At 50.8% G+C, this 18,747-nt stretch overlaps 5 protein-coding genes across 5 annotated transcripts; 1 reads left to right on the top strand and 4 right to left on the bottom strand.

Moving 5' to 3' along the window:
* Positions 1 to 175: 175 nt before the first annotated feature.
* CkaCkLH20_11492 (putative benomyl methotrexate resistance protein) lies at positions 176 to 2,174 on the bottom strand (the record flags this gene model as incomplete). The annotated part of the gene is made up of 5 exons (XM_038894206.1): positions 176 to 401; positions 456 to 888; positions 949 to 1,199; positions 1,261 to 1,542; positions 1,594 to 2,174. The coding sequence occupies 5 exons, from the start codon at positions 2,172 to 2,174 to the stop codon at positions 176 to 178; spliced, it is 1,773 nt and encodes a 590-aa protein (XP_038740536.1).
* An 877-nt stretch (positions 2,175 to 3,051) lies between these two features.
* CkaCkLH20_11493 (parasitic phase-specific protein psp-1) lies at positions 3,052 to 4,184 on the bottom strand (the record flags this gene model as incomplete). The annotated part of the gene is made up of 4 exons (XM_038894207.1): positions 3,052 to 3,241; positions 3,297 to 3,710; positions 3,763 to 3,823; positions 3,881 to 4,184. 4 exons carry the CDS (start codon positions 4,182 to 4,184, stop codon positions 3,052 to 3,054), a joined length of 969 nt encoding a protein of 322 aa, XP_038740537.1.
* Positions 4,185 to 5,526: 1,342 nt separating this feature from the next.
* On the bottom strand, positions 5,527 to 10,731 carry CkaCkLH20_11494 (uncharacterized protein; the record flags this gene model as incomplete). The annotated part of the gene is made up of 5 exons (XM_038894208.1): positions 5,527 to 6,227; positions 6,282 to 7,047; positions 7,098 to 7,298; positions 8,731 to 9,471; positions 9,526 to 10,731. 5 exons carry the CDS (start codon positions 10,729 to 10,731, stop codon positions 5,527 to 5,529), a joined length of 3,615 nt encoding a protein of 1,204 aa, XP_038740538.1.
* Positions 10,732 to 12,179: 1,448 nt separating this feature from the next.
* CkaCkLH20_11495 (cytochrome P450) lies at positions 12,180 to 16,797 on the top strand (the record flags this gene model as incomplete). The annotated part of the gene is made up of 5 exons (XM_038894209.1): positions 12,180 to 13,586; positions 15,076 to 15,450; positions 15,509 to 15,611; positions 15,669 to 15,737; positions 15,791 to 16,797. 5 exons carry the CDS (start codon positions 12,180 to 12,182, stop codon positions 16,795 to 16,797), a joined length of 2,961 nt encoding a protein of 986 aa, XP_038740539.1.
* Positions 16,798 to 17,123: 326 nt separating this feature from the next.
* Positions 17,124 to 18,742, bottom strand: CkaCkLH20_11496 (uncharacterized protein; the record flags this gene model as incomplete). The annotated part of the gene is made up of 3 exons (XM_038894210.1): positions 17,124 to 17,948; positions 18,004 to 18,460; positions 18,525 to 18,742. 3 exons carry the CDS (start codon positions 18,740 to 18,742, stop codon positions 17,124 to 17,126), a joined length of 1,500 nt encoding a protein of 499 aa, XP_038740540.1.
* Between the last annotated feature and the right edge of the window lie 5 nt (positions 18,743 to 18,747).

Here is an 18,747-nt window from a genome sequence, read left to right on the forward strand (position 1 = left end):
ATGGTATCCCTGACACTGTTGAATGCGAGGGCAAGGCTATAACAATTTGGTCTTTGAAGTAAAAGTATGAGCAGTTTTGAAGGGACTCCAATCGTGCACGCAGTTGCTCTATGATCCCAAGCCAACCGGTCGATTTGTCAAGAGGAGTTTCCGACATCGCAGCGATGTGATCGCATTAGTCCTTGGCGGCGAATTTGGACATTGAACGCAATTTAGCACCGTAGAAGTACAGCACCCAAACCCCAATGATACCGAGTCCCGACAAGCCTGCCAAGACGGACACTCCGCGGTCGACGCCCAGGTTGACGAAGAGAGGTCGGCCAAAAAGTACACATCCGCAGGCCAAAGAGCTGCGGAAGAAGTCATTCGCAGCGAAGAGGCTGGCAGAGTACTTGGGATATCTACTGAGTGTAAGTAACTGACAGTAGGCACAAAGAATAAGATGGGATACTTACGAGACTGGGATGTAAACGAAGATGCACTGCATCACTACGAAGAGATTGCAGCTGTAGACCGTGATACCAATGACACTTGCGATCCATGGGAAGTCTGGACGGCTGGTCCAAGCGAAGATGAAGAGCCCGCCCGTAACACCGAAGGAGGTGAGCATAGCTGGGACCATACGAACTTCGTGAACCGGGAAGCCGCGAGCTCGGATGCGTGGGTTGAGGTAGCATGCCAAGTAAGCGATGTAAATGGCAATCCCGATGGCATTGGCGACGAAGATGCACTGAAATACGATGCCCATCTGGCCAACCGACATCCCGTACATATCTTCGTAGACAAGCGGGAAGACCTCGAAGTAGGAATAGTAGACGCCGTAAACGATCGCTGTGTAGATTTGCAGGAAGATCATTGCTGGATCTTTGAATGTGATCTCGATGGGTTCTGAAATTGCCCGGAGTCAGTGTCAATGTGCCACGAATAGGGGATGGAGAAAAGACTCACTGATAAGTGCTTCGACCATAACCTCCCTGAACTTGAGCTTAGCTTCATCGAGCTCACTCTGAGACATCAAGCGATCATCACCTGTGATACGGCGTAATCTTTGCGCGCGCTTCAAAAGAATGTGATCATGAGAAGTTTCAGGCAGGAGGAAGAGCATGACCAAGAACATGACCGAAGCTGCCCAAAGAGCTTCCAAGAGTGACCAGCGCCATCCCATGACGGGAACTGACCATCCAGCCACGAGAGGTCCCCTGTGCAAGTCAGATGTCAGAACTACAGTCCATTAAGAGAATCAAAGGAAAGAATACTTACAGAGCCGGACCACACCACACGGCTGAGACCCAACCGATCAGAGCATACGGAAGATCAATCAGCTCGTACATGTCCCCAAGCGTGGCGCCGCCGGAAGCCAGGCATGGTGAGCCAAGGAACCCCTGGAGAAAGCGCAGGACCATGAGGCCGGGATAGTTCTGAACCAGCGCGGTGGGAATCGAAATCATCACATAGAGGAACATGGTGATGATGTAGACCCAGCCGCGGCCGATGGATGGTATCTCGCCCAGCGGGCTGAAGATCAGAGGGCCGACGCCATACCTGGACTTGTAAGCTCCGATTCATGCAAAACAGGCCGACTCTCAGACTCACCCGAGAACAAACAAAGCCAAACCCAACGCAGCCTCCGTGTGATTGACCCCAAACTCCTCCATGACCCCATCTTCGGAAGGTGTGTAGATGGCAGAGGACATGTAGATGACGGACGTGTACAAGTACAGGAAGAATGTGATCATGCCGCGGCGGAAGTGAGACCAGTTTTCCGGGTTGTCAGGATCATCGCTGGTGTACCAATCGACCAAGATGATACCATCTTTAACTCTTGGAACCACAAGAACAGATCGCAGTCTCTTCAACCCTTTCTCGTGGCTGACCGGAATGCCCGCCTCGGGATGTAGAGCTGCATTGTCGTGCGGCAGACGCACTGGAGAGGGAAAAGCAAGCTGGGCCTCATCGCGATCGTTGGACTTGTCGGAGTCCTCAGCTGTGTCTTCTGCCGAAGATGGCGGCTGACCGTCACCGGATGACACTGGTTCCGTGTTGCCATCCATGACTCTCTGCCAAGACTCTGGCAGCTTAAAGCCTGCCGTCTCCTCCGGATAGGCCAGGAAGCCATCCCGGGAAATCAGGCGTAGTATCTGCCCCGCCGGGGAGTCTCGGAAGAGAGAAGACATGATGAGCTGGAGCCGAAAGGACTTGCATCGCGTAGGTGTTATTGGGTTCAATGAACTTGGGTGAAGGAGTTGGTTGAGGTTGGTAACTAAAGACAGAAAGAACTCGAACGGTGATATTTTGCAGAGCAGATCTTCGAGAGATGTCCTACCAGTGCTCCTTTTAAGAACCCGAACAGACGCCAAGAAAGTCGCCGGCAAAGAATTCCGGTGATGATAAATGCCACAACCTGTTCTGCGGACCTGATATCCATCCGCGCCCTTCATGTGGGCCTCGTGATGTTGTTTCACACAACTGTCATTACGTACGAATTTCTGGTTACCAATCTTCTTTTGTATTCTACACAAAAATTGAATCTCATGATTATGTCTTTTAAAAAGACTACCAATAGGAGATAACTTGGGGCGAAGGCCTTCGGGGTAGCCTGTTCGGTGAACGCTGCCCAACATAATAGGAACTATATATAATTACCGGGTGAAATGGCATTCCTTCTTAACTGGAAAAAACGAAATAGAGAGTCGATCAGACACTTTTCTTCGAAATGTCTTCGACCTCACAACTTACTGACTCAGGTAAGCTTTTGGCTTAAACATCCAGCCAGTATCGTATGGAAGCCAGTCACGATTACAAACAGCACAAGGCAGGTTTTGCAAAGTGGCGACACCTATCCCTGACAATACACGATTCAGCATTATGAGCGGAGGGAAAATTTGAAGCTGGCAAACACAGTAATGCCAAAGACGCAATGCGGGACAGCGGTTCAGCAGACTAATGGAGATTGGTCTTGATTGGAAACATGATGTGCTTGCTATGACTCTGATAAGTAAAATGGTATCTTGAATGAAAGAAGATTTGACAGTATTCCGTATGTTCCCGGAGCTATAGCTCCACATTATGCATGGTATCTTCCGTAACAGGCTTTCCTCCTCCGACATTGTCCATGGCCAGATCCCCATCTCTTGATGGACGACCTTCGAAGTCCGAAGTTGTGCTCTTTCGGGTATCGCTTTCTTGAAAGCCGACTGCGGGACTTCCAATCACCAAGCTGAATACAGCTACGACCATGACACTGCGGGATAATCAGCATAGTCCGTGGAGGATGGATCAGCTTGAAGAGGACTCACGATGACTCCAGGCCAATAAACAGGGGCTCATCCCTGAAGAGTGGACTGAAGTAGCCCTCTTTCAACTCTGCGATGCGGTAGGAACATCGTATGAGGATCAAGACGGTTGCCAGGAATAGGAAGGCCAAGAAGATTCCCATCCTCTTGGTGATTCTCTCCCGCGCGCTTGATCTGGAGGCGGCGATGAGGTAGTCGGCAAAGAGAATGCAGAACACCACAAGCGTTACGACTTGGAATATCAAGCCCGCCAATGAGACATTAACTCCTTTTTGTACTTGTGCTTTGTTGTCGCCCACGCTGGACAAAGCTCCTCCAGTTGCTTGCAGGATGAGGGATATTATGTCGCAGGGAATGAAGATGTAGTAGAACAGGTGAGGGTCGAAGCGCGAGATTGATCGGTCGAGGACGGTGACACTTTGGAGCACGATTAGAACTGTTGCAAGTCACAGCAGAGGATTGGACTTACACTTTAAAAAGCATAACGTAGACAGCAGCGCAGAAAAACACCGGGGCAACGGTGATGCAGACTAAATCTGGTGTTAGTGATCCTTGTAACTGGTGAAAAGTTTCTGAAGAATACTTACTAATCTGTATCAGAAAGCCGCCGAAGGAAAATGGGTTGTCGTGGAGAATCAGACGCCCAACATAGCCCACAATTTCCACTAGGCATCCTCCTATCATGCTAGCCATGAATCCCCATGTTCTAGATCGGAAACCGAGGATTGCATGAATGATCATGGCTAAAGCGAAGAAGGCGATGAACGTTCCATTGGCGGGGACGGATGGCTGGTATCGTAGCAAACTGGATTGTAGCGGGCAAAGCTCCAGTGTGCAGTTGGCCTTTGGACCGAAGGTCCTGAGTCCGTTTGGCAGCTTCGTGGCAGACATGGCGGACCGATTGTGTTTGTTGTGATCCGAGTCGTTGCTGCGTGCTCGGTGGGAGTGACTTGGAATGGCTGGTAAGGCAAAACGTTGAAATGGCGAGACTCAAGAAACCTTTTGTAGGAATCAAGATGGAGGAAACTGAAAGGAAGATATCGCCCGCGTGTAGGACTGTAGGTCCATTGTCCACCGGCGAGCAACGCCGAGCTGCCGGCCGTAAACACTCAGCTGCGATCCGTTTGAAACCTGTTCAACTGTGCCCGTGGCGGAAGCGGGATCTAATCTCAGACATCCTCGACTATCCCCTAACTGAGAAGAAGGCATGATCGACGCATGGCCCGATCTCTCTCTCTTTCGCTTCCCTTGCCCATTTCCCACGTTCAGAGACAGCCAAGCTAAACTCTTTTCCTATCTTAGTCTAAGGCTGGATCTCACCAGTGGAACTGGCTGAATGCCCTTGTCCATGACCGGCCGTAAGCTATGCCTAGTTCGGACATGAGGAATCTCGCGATAGAGGATGGGCAAGCCACACCATGTGGTTTCTGGCATGTGTGGCGGAACGGCTGGCCCGATCGACGTCCCGACAGTTTGGGACCTATTTTAATCACTTCGCAAATAGCAAAGAGCGAGCTCGCACTCGCACTCCGGCGAATCACAGCCCGTGGCTGCTGCGGTCTGCCAAGTTTTCGAAGCGAGCCATCGTGATCCCCGCATGTGAACAACACTAATACGCTTAAATCGGCTTCAGTACAAAGGACATGCTCTCTTGCGAGGTCCGGATAGGGCCGTGCCAAGGGATCCAGAAAGTCGGAATGAACATCTTTAGTACGTCACGATGTGGGAAAACGAGGTCGTTTACCGGCTCAAAGAACGGGCTGCGTGTTGGCTGGTGCTTCGTCCAAAGCTTGTTCGGGGGTTGAAGCTGTCTCGAATGAATGACGGCTTCTCCCGTAGTCTCGATGCATCTCTAGATCTGTCTCCAGTCTTGTTCAAAATACTGCCAAGAAGCCAGAAGCACCATTGGATAAGACAAATATCTCCGATTGTCGATCATCCAGGGGTGAAGATAGTTAGCAAATGGCGTTCTCTTCGAAGTTCGGCGATATCATGTCCGCTTCACATACAAGTTAGGTAGTTGAATCATGGCTAGTATCACACATCAGAGTTTGTATTTCATCGCCGAATAAGCATGCTACAGAAATTCTGGCTATTGTGGTTGAACTACCCCTCATATTGAACTCGGAACTCCGATCCATGCTTTACGCCTCAAAACCGTCGCCGAACCGTCGCCGACTCGCCGAACCAATTGCCCGTATGCACCACAAGGAGGCTGACGCCCCTCGCATTACTAGTTGGCACCCTCACGACGCTTGATCTCAAGCGGAACAGTGACATCAGTCGTGAGAGTGAAGTCGTTCAGCCTGTGGCCAACAGGCGGGCCACCCTTGCGATCGACATCGCCGACGAGCCTGAAGTCCCAGAAACGGAGCATCTCCACGAACAAGACCTTGATAGCAGTGCTGCTAAAGAAGCGGCCAGGGCAGCTGTGGGTGCCGAGACCCCAAGCGAGGTAGTCGGATGTGGTCGTGATGTAGTGGAACTTGTTCTCGTTGCCCTCCTGCTGGCGCAGCTTGTAGAAGCGGAATCCGTCGAATTCGCTTGCGGGTGCCATATCGGCAGACTCGGCGTAGCTTTGCTGCGTACTAGGGGATGTCATGACGTGATACACCGGCACACCGATGCGGGTGCCGGCGGGCAATGTGTGGCCGGTCGAAAGTGTGACGGGGCTCTGAACGATGCGTGCCATGTTCACCAGCTTGTTCGGGCACAGGCGCATGCTCTCTTTCAAGAAGGAGTCGAGCTTGCGAAGCTTGACGTAAGATGTGCGACCCATGATGCGACGACCCTTGTCATCCATGGTGAAGCCATCTTGCTGGAGAACATCCTCAATCTCTTGGCGTAGAGGAGCGAAGTAATCGGGTCTGGTAGCAAGGTCGTACATCGCACGAGTCACCGTGTAGCTAACGCTGTGGATGGAGACCCAGGAAACTTGAGATCATGTTAGTAGTTGACATCGCGAAGATCATGTCAGCGTGGACTTACGGGCAAGCTGGTTGAGCGCCAGTGATGTTGCAATATCCTCCGTCGTCGCGCCCTTGGGGATGATGGTGTACTTGAGCAGCCATGAGCAGAAGGTGCCTTGGGCGTCGTCAAACTCAAGAGCCTCCTCTTCCGACATGTAGTGCTGCAGGGGCTTCTTCTCATCCATCCAGGAGTTGGGGTCCTGCATCGCCGCTCTTTCCTTGACCAGGTTCTCGACAATGGGCATTAAGATCTTCTTGCCACCCTCAAGATGAGACTGCATTTGCTTGACCTCGGGCAAGTACTTTCCGATGATGAGGCGCATCCAGTAAGGATACTTGTTCAGGGCATGACGGGCGCGCATCAGATCGATGGTGTAGCCGATGGAAGAGCGAAGCCACTCAGGTCGTCGACTGATGGGGCGACCGATGAAGATGCGAGAGAGCATGAGGGCCGAGATCTTGGTGACGCTCATGTGGAGACCCTTAGTAGACCACTGGTCGCTACCGACGTCGTTGAGCTCAATGTCCATCGCGAAGCGCAGCTCATCAAGAATGGCGGGAATAGCACCATTGGTGTGTCGAGTGAGATCGATGCGAACAGTGGGAAGTAGCTCAGTACCGTAAGTGCCACCGCCGACCTTGGTTACGGCCATCGAATGGTCGATCTTGACCTCAGCATGCAGAGAGACCTTTTCTTCGGGCATGTTCTTGACATCGTCAACCAGGTTACCGGGAAGAATAACGATTGGTCTTGAGGTCTTCAGGATGAATGGTGTGTCGGGGTACTACGTCTCTGTCAGTCATGTTCCTGACACGGGGATGCAATGCAACCAACCTTCTCGTACATGCGAGTGAGCGTATTGAAGACGCCCTCCGGACCCGGATCAGGAATCTCAACCGGCATGTTGAGGTTCGGCTTCCTGAAGAAGGAGAAATATGACACTGCGCCTAGTGCAAGAAAGATAGCGAGTAGAGTCGTTGGCTGGCAGCTCATAATCGAGCCCGCGACTGTTTGTGTGATAGCCATGATGAAGGGCTGTGGATTTGAGCTATCTCGGGAAGGTTTTCGATGGATGTTTTTGATATGCAAGAAATCTGGAAAATATGATGGCTGGGTATAATGAGTTACTTCGATATGTTCCAGAACATAGACGCTTGGTGATGGTTATTCGAGATCATGGAAGACGGCAGGCTGGCATCTGCTCTTTATTCTGTGAATCTCAGAGTCAGCATGAGCAGCCCGGTACGCCTGCAGGCTCGGGTGAGCTCGATTATGCTTCAACCGACTTCTCAGCTCTTGGTACCCAAGACCACCCGCTTCAGATCTCTCATTCGGGCTAACATGCCTACGGCGTTTTGACCTTGGATCCAGCCCGGCTTGGCCGTAATACGTATCACTTCTTCTGGGGACTGAGGACAGCTCCAAAGTATCAAAGCTCCAACGGGCACTTTGTCTACGCGTCTTGGCAAGTGTTGTCGGCATCGTATGCACTTCGCGGGGTTTTCCAAGAGATCATACCAACGAGTCATTAATATGTGGAGTGGGCAAACAGCTAGGGGAAGCTGTTGTAGGATTGCTCCGAGAATGGTAACCTCTGGGAACCGGATTGAGACAAATGCCATGACCGGACACTTTACAGAACTCAGTTGGCCAATGCCACGATGGGAGATGGACTTTGAAACCAAGCCCAAGTCGGCGGTTTGAACGTTGGAGCAACCATACCCGCTCGGCACCTTTTACACGGTTACCCCGGCTATCTTGAGATGGCATTCTCCAGAGTTCTGAGTCGCATGCGGCTCTTGGCGATCCGCAACGTGATCGTCAACGCTTGACACTCGCGGCCGCAAAAAGAGGAACCACGTAGAGAAGCTGAGATCCCAGGTTACAGGGGTTTGAGATGAACTCTAATGTGCACGGCGAAAGTTTCCTCTCCCGCTCGATGCGGTTGACGGTTGAGTCTTGATGAATGCCAAGGGTGGGAAGGCAGACGCCATTCCGACTGAATGGTTGCCAAGATATGCAATGCAAATCAACTCACAAGAAAGTTCAGCTTATGAAAATTGTGGTGTGCTACCAAAGTTGCTGGTGGTGCTATCAGAGCGGTTGAACGGCTTTACTTGAAAGTTAAGACGAGTTGACAGCGCGGAAGCTTCATTGAAAATGAGGTCATCATGTTGTCAGCTACATGTACGCAGCTTGAACAGCCCTATAACCAACTTGACAAACTTGTTTGATTGATCATGATCATCGTTAATTTGCTACTCTTGGCAGACAAGTAAGATTCACTAAGACATAAGAGAGTTGCCGCTAAACCAAGACTCAAAACATGAACCACCCAGAATCCAGACAAAGCTTATGACTTGTGTTGCTTGCATGCGTGTAGATAACGGCCCAAAGCAACCATCGGATATCCATGCCTCATGCATCCAAAGTCCAACCAAAGAGTGTTCGGAAAGCCCACACTGACATAAGCTTCCTGATCCCACGTGACGCCCGTAGAGGTCTCAACCTGGGTGCTCATGAGATATTGCACGCCTCTCTTAATCGCAGGATCTGTATGCGGTAGATGAGAGAGCAAAGCCATCACTGCCCAAGCTGTTTGTGTGGGAGTTGAGATGAGGCCTCTCCCAGCCAGAGACTCGTCTCTGTATGTGCCGAGACTCTCACCCCAACCACCATCGACATTCTGTACTGCCTTGATCCAGGATAGTGGCTCTTCAATCAGAATGCCTCCCTCTGGCTGTTCCACAGACTGGAGATATGGTAGGGCGCAAAGGACGCTGCTGGTGCCGTTGAGGTAGTTGACGTGCCACCTCGCCCACCACGTCCCAGTGAGTTTGTCTTGTGATTTCGCGACGTACTGAAGACCTCTCTTACACGCTTCGCGAACACGCTGATAGATAGCAGGAGGCAGGATAGAGGAGCATGTAGGTTCGGTGAGGATGTAGCCAAGAACCTCGAGGACACGTCCTGTGATGTCGGGTACGCTGGGGTCGAAGAACTCAACTCCATCAGCGAAAGGGAAGAGGTTGGCGATTTTGCTTGTGTTGTCGATATCGTATGCTCCCCAGCCACCATCGCCACCCTGCATGGCAAGAAGCCAGTTGAGAGCTCGTGCGCCACAGGCAGAGTTGATCTCTTTGGGATTGCGCATGATGATGGCGAATAAGCAAACAAGGGTATCATCGTTATCAGGAAAATATTCGTTCTAAAGTGTTGTTAGTCTTTGACTTCCACTGATGTTTTCTTTCGCAGGACTTACGCAGTACTGGAAAGACCAGCCTCCAGGGAGGGAAGCTCTGGGGTTCGTCACGACGTAGTCGCCGTGCGTCTTAAGAATCTGATGGTCCTTGAACCATTTCACGGAAAGATCTATCCGGTCATCTGCCATACCAGTCTCGAGTAGTCCGAGAGTCATCAGAGCTGTATCCCAAACAGGACCGATGGTAACCTGCATCCGAAGACCGTCGGCGTCCTCCCAGAGCGCGTCTTCCATGGCTCGAGTCAAATGACCCATCACGGGATGACTGGCAGGGAAGCCCGCAGCGTGAAGACCGACGACGCAGAGAAAGTTCGAGATGGTCAGAGACCCAAAACCGCCTGCATCCAAGTGGTTGACGATGTACTGGACGCATTGGTTGAGGCAGTGGGTGCGCAACATGGACCTCTTAAGGACAGGCTCAACCACGCTGGCAGCTTTGTCGATCATCGTGCAAGCAAAGCGACCGATCTGACCTTCCTGCCATAGTGCCGATAGTGTTGGGATAGACTTTAGTGTTCGGTCCAGAGGGTTGACGAACAACTCGTCGAGGAATGTAGCACCCTGAATTTCCTCGCCATTGTCAACTCCAAATGGCTTGAGAGGGAAAATGGGTTGATGATGTTTCAGCAGCATAACGGGGACTGCCGAAACCCGAGACCAGTATGAGAAAGAGTAGATGTTGACTGGAGATAGTCCGGCTGGAAGAGCCATCAACTCGGCCGGTACTTGCGCCATGTCCTTCCAAGCAATAATGCCAAAGAGCGCAAGCACCAGCTGAGTCAACACGCCGACTTTAGCTGCACCGCCGTGACGCAAGGCGAAGGCTCTGGCTTTTCGCATGGCCTTGGAGTTGATGGGTTCACCAAGTAGCTTCAGCCCGAAGTACGCCTCGACGGTTGTGGAAACATCCCCATCCCAGTCGTGTACTGAAGGGGCGAGTCCCCATGATCCGTCTTCGGTGTTTTGTTGAGAGAGAAGCCACTTCTGAAATTTCGTGGCCTCGTCTTGAGAAAGGGATGGCCCGATGATCTGTCGGATGCAGATCCATTGGACTGTGAAAGAGATGCTGCTGCGTACTTCGAGATACCAGTGCCCATCGGGTTTCATCTGGCTGTAGGCATGTTCGGCGGCTTGCTTGATGCACTTGGTAGCCGATGCTGCAAGATCATTATCTTGTTGTGTGAGGAGAATAGTATTTGTCGCCATAGTTGTGTTTGCTGGTGACCATGAAAACGATGAAGATTGTTCTTTCTTTTGATGCAATGTAAGGTAGAGTCGATTGCGTTGATCTATGTAGTGATAGCCTGTGGTCTCCAACCACGTGCACCGTCTTTTGTCTTTGGCGATCATCTGCCCATGACATACCAAGAGCCGTATCCCGCAGGAGACTTACTCGGTGGACCTATCCAGGCTCCGCTACGTCAGAAGACTCCTCTAGAGCCGAGACCCAACAACAAGATATCCCTCGTTTTCTATCCCTGACCTTGTTTCCCAGTTGTCTGGTAACAGTCCTTCATGGCATTTTCGTCGCGTCTTACTTGCCAAGACCTGCCAAGTTCCTGAGACTTTGGGAAAATAGTAATGGGTTTCTCCGGCAGTCTGTGCTGGATATTGGGTTTCTCTACCTAAGAAGGGCCTGCTGCCGATCAAGCTGACGTGGGGATCCCCAGTATGCTATTATTGGGGGTTTGCCAAGATATAAGTTGAAGGTATCGTGATAAGAATGGTTCATCGGGTTACTGCAGATGGAGATCGATCATGCGGGGTCGCAATGCCCGCAGGAAGGCCGTTGCACGGCGTTTCACGACTCGCAGAAAATCTTCCGTGTCGCGAAACCCACCGAGTCAAGTCTCGATACACAAGATGGCATCTGAGCTCTGACAAGTGCTGTGGTGGTTTGTTGAATAACACCGCTGAATTCAGACGGAGACTATTGAGTCAGAACTTCACAAAGCGAAACTTCGCATATCACTCCCCCACTTACCGCTCAGCTGCATGCTTGCACTTGGCGCGTTGTACCTTCCTAGTATGTCAGGCTTGTCATCGAATCTGGAAAGATTGGGACGAATTGTCCCAGAGAGTCCACATGGCCGGTTATGTTGTCTCTAACCTCTTGGCCTTGAACTTACCGCCCTACTGGATGAGGGAGGCTGGAATAGAACAGGCATTACTCGAGCAAATCATGGGATTTGATTAGAATATGTCACCGACTCACCGTGGGTGAAGGATCAATATCCATTCTTGGACATATAGACTGTCAGTATCTGACACCATCAAAGCCGACAGACAAGAAGAGGGCATGAAGCGACGGAATATCATCCATCACTACACTTTCATCTGACTCAAATTTCATCCTTTATGGACAACATAGTCCATTGGCCCTCATGCTTCGCCTCGCTTCAGACCTGAAAAAGTGCTTTCTTCAGGACTCTGTTGATAAGGATTTCTCGGTCATTGATCTTCTACCCCGTATCATCAAACTTATCATCCTCTTATCTATACTTTCTCACACCATCTACGTCAGAGCACATGGTCTCTTGAGTGCCATCCTAGCTCAACCTGCCATACAATCACACAGACAAACTACTTTCACACTCACCATCACAACCGGCACTCATACCAACACAACTATCATTGATACCACAACGAGTACCATGCATCTTACCACGATGCATATGGCTATTATCGCATTGGCAGTCTGCGGCATCGTCTACTTTACCGTCTCATTATACAAGGCACGCAGCTTCTTCCGCCGCCTACAGAAAGATGGCATCCCCATGCCCCCTCATCATCCCATCTTGGGTCATCTTGGTCTGATGTTGAGCATCATGATCGCCCTACCCCGAGACGTCATGCCAACCGTTGTGCTTGCCGACCAAGTTCGGAAGCGGTATCCACACCTCGATAAGGCTTTCTACTTGGACATGTGGCCGTTCACAGGGCCCATGTTGATGATCATTTCGCCCGATCTTATGCGACAAGCAACGCAAGGGGAGCATTCTCTACCAAAAGTTGCGTTCTTGAAGAACTACATCAAGCCTCTGAGCGGTGGGCATGACCTCGTCAGCATGGAGGGCGAAGAGTGGAAACGCTGGAGAGACGTCTTTCGGCCTGCTTTCAGCCGAGCAACCGAGCTAGTCCCCAACATCGTGGAAACCATCTGTGTTTTCCGCGACCAGCTTGTCGGCAGAGCTAAAGGCAGAAGCGGTGTTTTCCAGTTGCACCACTCGGCATTGATGCTGGCGATGGATATGTCAGGCAAGGCGATCTGGAACCACAACATGAACAGCCAAAAATCATACAACGACATGGCGGATGCGATTGTGTCTCAGCTGAGATGGCTTCTCGTCGATGGCTTCATGCCCTTTGCGAGTTTGAACTTCATTCGGCCTCTGGTGCACCGGTATAACGATTTCAGAATGGAAAGATATATTACCGGCGTACAACGGCGGCAAGAGTCCAGCAAAAACGAGGATGACTGCGTAATCAGCCGCGCTGTGTCAAAAGTACGGTCTCGTCCGACCGAGAAGAAGAAATCAGCTGATCCCTACCGCGAACTCGGTGGTGAAGCCCATTTCAACAAAGTGATCAGGAGTCAGATGAGGTTTCTTCTCCTTGCTGGATATGACACCACTGGCTCAACTATCACGTATGTCCTCCACATTCTTTCTCAGCACCCCGAGGTTCTGGCAACGGTACGCGACGAACACAATAAAGTTCTGGGATCGGATGTATCTCTTGCAGCTCAACAACTCAAAGACAAGCCGCATCTTGTCAATGACGTTCCATACACAACGGCAGTTATCAAGGAGACCTTGCGCATGTACCCACCAACGTCTACGCTGAGGAACGGCAAGCCTGGATTCTACCTCTACGACCGCGAGGCCTCGGGTGCGACGGTCAAGTATCCAACAGAAGGCTGTATTGTGTTTGGCAATCATCATGGTCTTCATCACAACCCACGCTACTGGAAGGAGCCTGAGACCTTCCTTCCTGAGCGATTTCTGTCATCTCCAGATGATGCTTCAGGCTTGCATCCGCTTCGAGACGCCTGGCGCCCGGTAAGATGCCATGTCTCTGGAAATAACTGTGGATTATATGACTAACGCTTCATCGATAGTTCGAAAAAGGTCCCAGAGCGTGTATGGGCTCTGAGCTAGCCATGGTGGAAATAAAAGCGGTGATCATGCTTGTCGCAAGAGAGTTTGATTTTACACCAGCTTATCAGGAATGGGAGGCGGCTCAATCAAAAGCTGCCAAAGGAGAAACGAAGATCGGCCTTGGGGTCCTACTGCCTGGTGGTGCACCCAAACATGTGAATGGTGATAGGGTATACCAGACCACAGGTGGAGGAGGGAGTCATCCAGCTGATGGCTATCCGTGTCGCGTCCGATTTGCACCAGGGAGTTAGCGATTTGTACTTTTGTTATGATATCAAGTTTGCGTTTCAGAATCTCTTCCATCACGAACCAACTTAGCGCCAATTGTCTGATGACGCTCTCTACTGTTTATCTATGTGCTTATGTACATCCAAATGTTTGTTAATTGAAAAGCTGCTGTCGGCTTTCGATGTCATTGAAATTGAACACAATCTTGGGGTATAGACAGACTTCTGCCAACTTGTCTAAAAGTTCGTTTTGGTGAAACAAACTGGTTTCTCTTAAATTGAACCCTCGATGGGCTTGGATAGTTGACAGGCGTCGGCATGGTACGAAGTCAAGGAGAAATCGGCTTTCAAGAAACTCCTCAGTTTAGAGTCTAGGAACTTGAATCCAAACGAAACATCATAAAGCAAATTTGATTTACAAAGAGTAAAGTACTTGTCAAGATCAAATAGTAAGGTCTCGTTTACCTGGGAACTCTATGCTGTGCGAGATCGTCATCGTCCGAAATATCTGCCCAAAAGATGAGAAGATCAGAATGCACCGTCAAACCTTCTCACAGTACCGAGTCTGTGGACTCGGAATTCTGTCAACTTGAGATTTCAGACGACCTGGAATAGAATTCGAGAGAGACACGTACCTTACCCACAGCATGTGAGGTTGAGTTCCAGCTAACGTCTAGAATAGCCTCGACGTGAATATGCCGCACTTGGCAGACACTGAAGCCTTGGCAATTTTGGGCGCAGTTGCCCAGTCTTGGCCGCGGAATAATAGAGATGGCTCTTGCAACCAGCTCCTTGAATGCGCCGGGCCCGGGGTACATGTAAGAGGAAGTTTCCGGCGGGATGCTCCACCAGACCCCCGCAACCCGTGCCGGTGATCAGTTCGTCGAGTCTCGGCTGGCCATCCCTGCGAGAGACTTCAGCATCGATCTACTGTATGCTTGTAACGGGAACTTCGAATAACGAGAACGATATTCTGCTCGCTGGTATCTACAAGGTATCCCTGAACGAGGTCTCTCAGCTGATGTTGCTTTCTCAGTTTATCTGATCACGGACAATACACTTCGTGAGTTGAGAGTGGCGTGTATTTTTCCTCGTTACTATCAAAAATTGAACATCACGAACATCGATTGCCTCACATGATGGAGGGCTCTATCAATCACCAGGCTTTCATCCATCCTACGAACAATGGCTCGAACGCGTTCGACACAGGCTACCAGGGCGCGTCATCCTACTACATCACAGCATCAACGATTATTGCCCTCCTGTTTGCGGCAGTGTCTTTCTTCAGAGGCTCGTCGAAGTCAACGCCTTTACCATGGGTCAACAAGCCTAGCACATTTGACTTCCTTCGCATGAAGGCGAAGTACCGATTTCTTATGGGAGCGGGTGACATGGTCAAGAAAGGCTTCGAGGACTACCCCAATAGTCCTGGTTTCCGTATGGTCGCAGATGGCGGGGAGATCGTCATGCTGGCCCCCAAATACGCATCGGAGCTCAAGAATGATCATCGCGTTGATTTTGTCAAGCTATTCCTACAGGTAAAGGTCCACGAACGCACAGATTAAGTGAATTTGATGGCTAACATTGCATTGATAGGACTTTCACGAGGGAATACCGGGATTCGACTTCACGCGGGATGGAGCTCGTGATGCAAAGATCCTGCGGGAGGTCACGAAGAGCCAATTGACCCATCACTTAAGTGAGACTCTTCTCAGAGATCTGCTGCTATGTATACATTGACTGATATCATTTCCAGGCAAAATCACAGACTCTTTGTCATCTGAGTGTATCGCATCAATGCAACGAATTTTCACTGATAGAGAGGGTACGTGATGCGGCGAAGAAGAAAGAGAGCAGTATGCTGACTCATGAATCAAGAATATCACGATGTGGAACTGAGATCGTCGCTGCTGGATCTCATTTCCCGCATCTCATCGAAAGCCTTTCTTGGTGGAGATCCGTTGTATCAAGACGAGGAATGGCTCAAGATCACAACAACATATGCAGGAACGGTCAATCGAGCAGCCGTCATGCTCCGTCTCTGGCCGCGCCCCTTACGCCCTTTGGTCCACTGGATTCTTCCTTCATGCCGAGAAGCGCGTACCCAAGTCAGTCTCGCAAGAAGGCTGTTCGAGCCGATGGTCCAGCGGAGACGCCGTGCAAAGGCAGAAGATTCGAACGTCAAGTTTGACGATACCGTCGAGTGGGCCGAGAATGCGGCCAAGGGAATGCCTTATGACGCCTCAGCAGTGCAATTGCTCTTTTCGATGGCTGCCATGCACACCACGACCGATCTCCTGACTCAGGTCATACTAGACCTCGCAGCGCATCCGGAAATGTTGGATCCTCTGCGAAAGGAGATCGAAACTGTCCTCTCTGAGGAGGGCGGGTGGACTAAGGCTGCACTGCACAAGATGAAGCTTCTTGATAGTGTGCTGAAGGAGTGTCAGCGGATGAAGCCAGCTGCGATCAGCGGTCTGCGTGGAATACTTAACACTGATGTGACGTTGTCGGATGGTGTTCATCTTATCAAAGGCACTTCCATCGCTGTCTCGTCGCACCTTCACTGGGATAAGGATGTCTACCAAAACCCAGAGAAGTGGGATGGGTGGCGGTTTTACAACCTCCGGCAGAAGCTAGGAATGGAACATCGGTCACAACTCGTGTCTTCTACGTCACCGGAGCACATGGGCTTCGGTATCGGAACCCATGCGTGTCCTGGAAGATTCTTCGGTGCGCATGAGGTCAAAGTCGCGCTTTGCCATTTTCTGTTGAAATATGACTGGAAGTTGGCAGAGGGGAGCGAACCTCAAACGAGGACTTTCATGTGGTCTCTTGTCGCAGACCCTAAAGCTACAGTTTCGGTTAAGAGGCGCTCTGTTTAGTCCTAGATAGACCTAAAATCAGAAGTTCGATCTAAACTTCTTCCCAAAGATGCTTATGGTTGCGATATGGTGAAAGTTATGAACACCTCCATCATATCAAGGATTGTATTTCTTGGTCACTTTTCAATATGACTAGGGTCGGGACCCAATCTGAAGATAGGCTCTATGTGTACTGAGCTAGGGAAGATCTCAAAGTAAATGTCGGATTCACAGGCAATACGAAATTAGAAAGGTCGATAGAAATATGCATGCCATGCAATATCCCGAATCAAGTTGGAGAATCAACAATTCAAATTTCATTCAAGCTCCTTGACATATGCTACCGACTAGTAGTCTACAGGGAACCGCGCTCTGAGACGCTCGCCATACTTGTAAAATAAGAAAGGGACGGGAATAAACGCAATGGCAATGAATGCAAGCAGACTGTTGCCCCATCCAAGACCCAGACTCTTATACAAAGACGGACCACCAAGAGGCATGAAGGCCCCGAACAGACTACGCATGAACGTGTTTGCAGCCAATGCAGATGCAGAGGCTTCAGCACCGAACGCATCCACCAGGTAGATCTGGGACGGCATGAGAATGATGAAGGACCCGAACCCAATCACGAATGTCCCGAGAACGGGAACAATCCAGTGAGTGTCACCATTGGCACTCCATCCGTACCAAAAGAAGCCGACAGAGACAACAGGTGCCAACCAGACGGATAGTAGGAGGCGGATCTCTGGTCGGGCGGGTGCACCGGTAGCCTTTGCCTTCTTGATCTGCTTGTCACTCACGGCGCCGACAAGGCCAACACCGAATATCATTCCAATCGCAAGACCAAGGTAGGCTAGGCCTGCCAGACTGGGACCCCAGCCATACTTGATTTGGAAAACGGATGGGAAGGTCGTGTAAAGCAGATAGGTAAGCCCGAACATGAGGGCGCAGTAGAGAGACAAGAGTAAGATGATCGGCGAGAAGATGAGCATCTTGGTAGGCCGAGCGATGGCATTCCATAGTAGTTGCTTTTGAGTTATGTTCTTCGCCGTTCGTGCTCGAAGTCGTCCGTTGCCCGTGGTCTTGCGCAGATATGCGGCCTTTCGGCCAAGGAGGATGGGTTCGAATGTCTCGCGCATGATCACGACGCCGATCAGTGATACGACACCAGCCTGCACATTCGCCGTTAGTAAAAGTTGATGAAGCGAAGGAAAAGTTGGGGCATACCAAGATGAAGATGACCCAGAACGTCCAGCGCCAGCCGCTGTATTGAGTCAAGAATCCTCCTACTACGGGCCCAACGACCGGACCCAACAGAGGGCCAAGACTGAAGAGTGCCATCGCCTTGCCACGCTCGTCGGCGTTGTACATGTCTGCAATGGTCCCGCCCCCAACAGCCATCGGAGCTGCACCGGCACAGCCAGCTAGGAATCGAAAGGCGAGGAACATGGATGAGTTCGTGCTGAGGGCGCATCCGACGGTGAACACTTCGTACGTGAGGTTGCAGACGTGATAAACAGCAACCCTGCCATAGATCTCTGATAAAGGCGCGATGAGGAATGGTCCCACGCAGTATCCTAGGACGTAGATGGACACAGTCAACGATGCCACCATCGAGCTGGTGATACCGAACTCTTCAACTAGATACTGGGCTCCGGGGGCAAACATAACGGCAGCCAAGTTGCTGGGCCGGGTGTTAGACATCTGAAGACAACACCAAGAGCATCAGAACTCAGAGCAATACTTACGAATACAAAGTAAAGGAGCTGACGAGCAGAACATGAGCGAGCTTCGTCCGCGGTCCCCAATTCTGGGGATTCAGGACATCATCGGGTCCCTCCCAGTCGATGACAGTTGGATCTGGCTTCTCAAGCCCAATACTTGCAACCGAGTCAACGGATGAGTGAGGGTTCTCGTACGGAGACCTGTTCTGCGCTCTGCGCTCTTCAGGACGAAGGGAAGACATGGTAA

Source organism: Colletotrichum karsti, assembly GCF_011947395.1.
Source record: "Colletotrichum karsti strain CkLH20 chromosome Unknown Scaffold48, whole genome shotgun sequence".
In the NCBI taxonomy this organism is placed as follows: Eukaryota; Fungi; Ascomycota; class Sordariomycetes; order Glomerellales; family Glomerellaceae; genus Colletotrichum; species Colletotrichum karsti.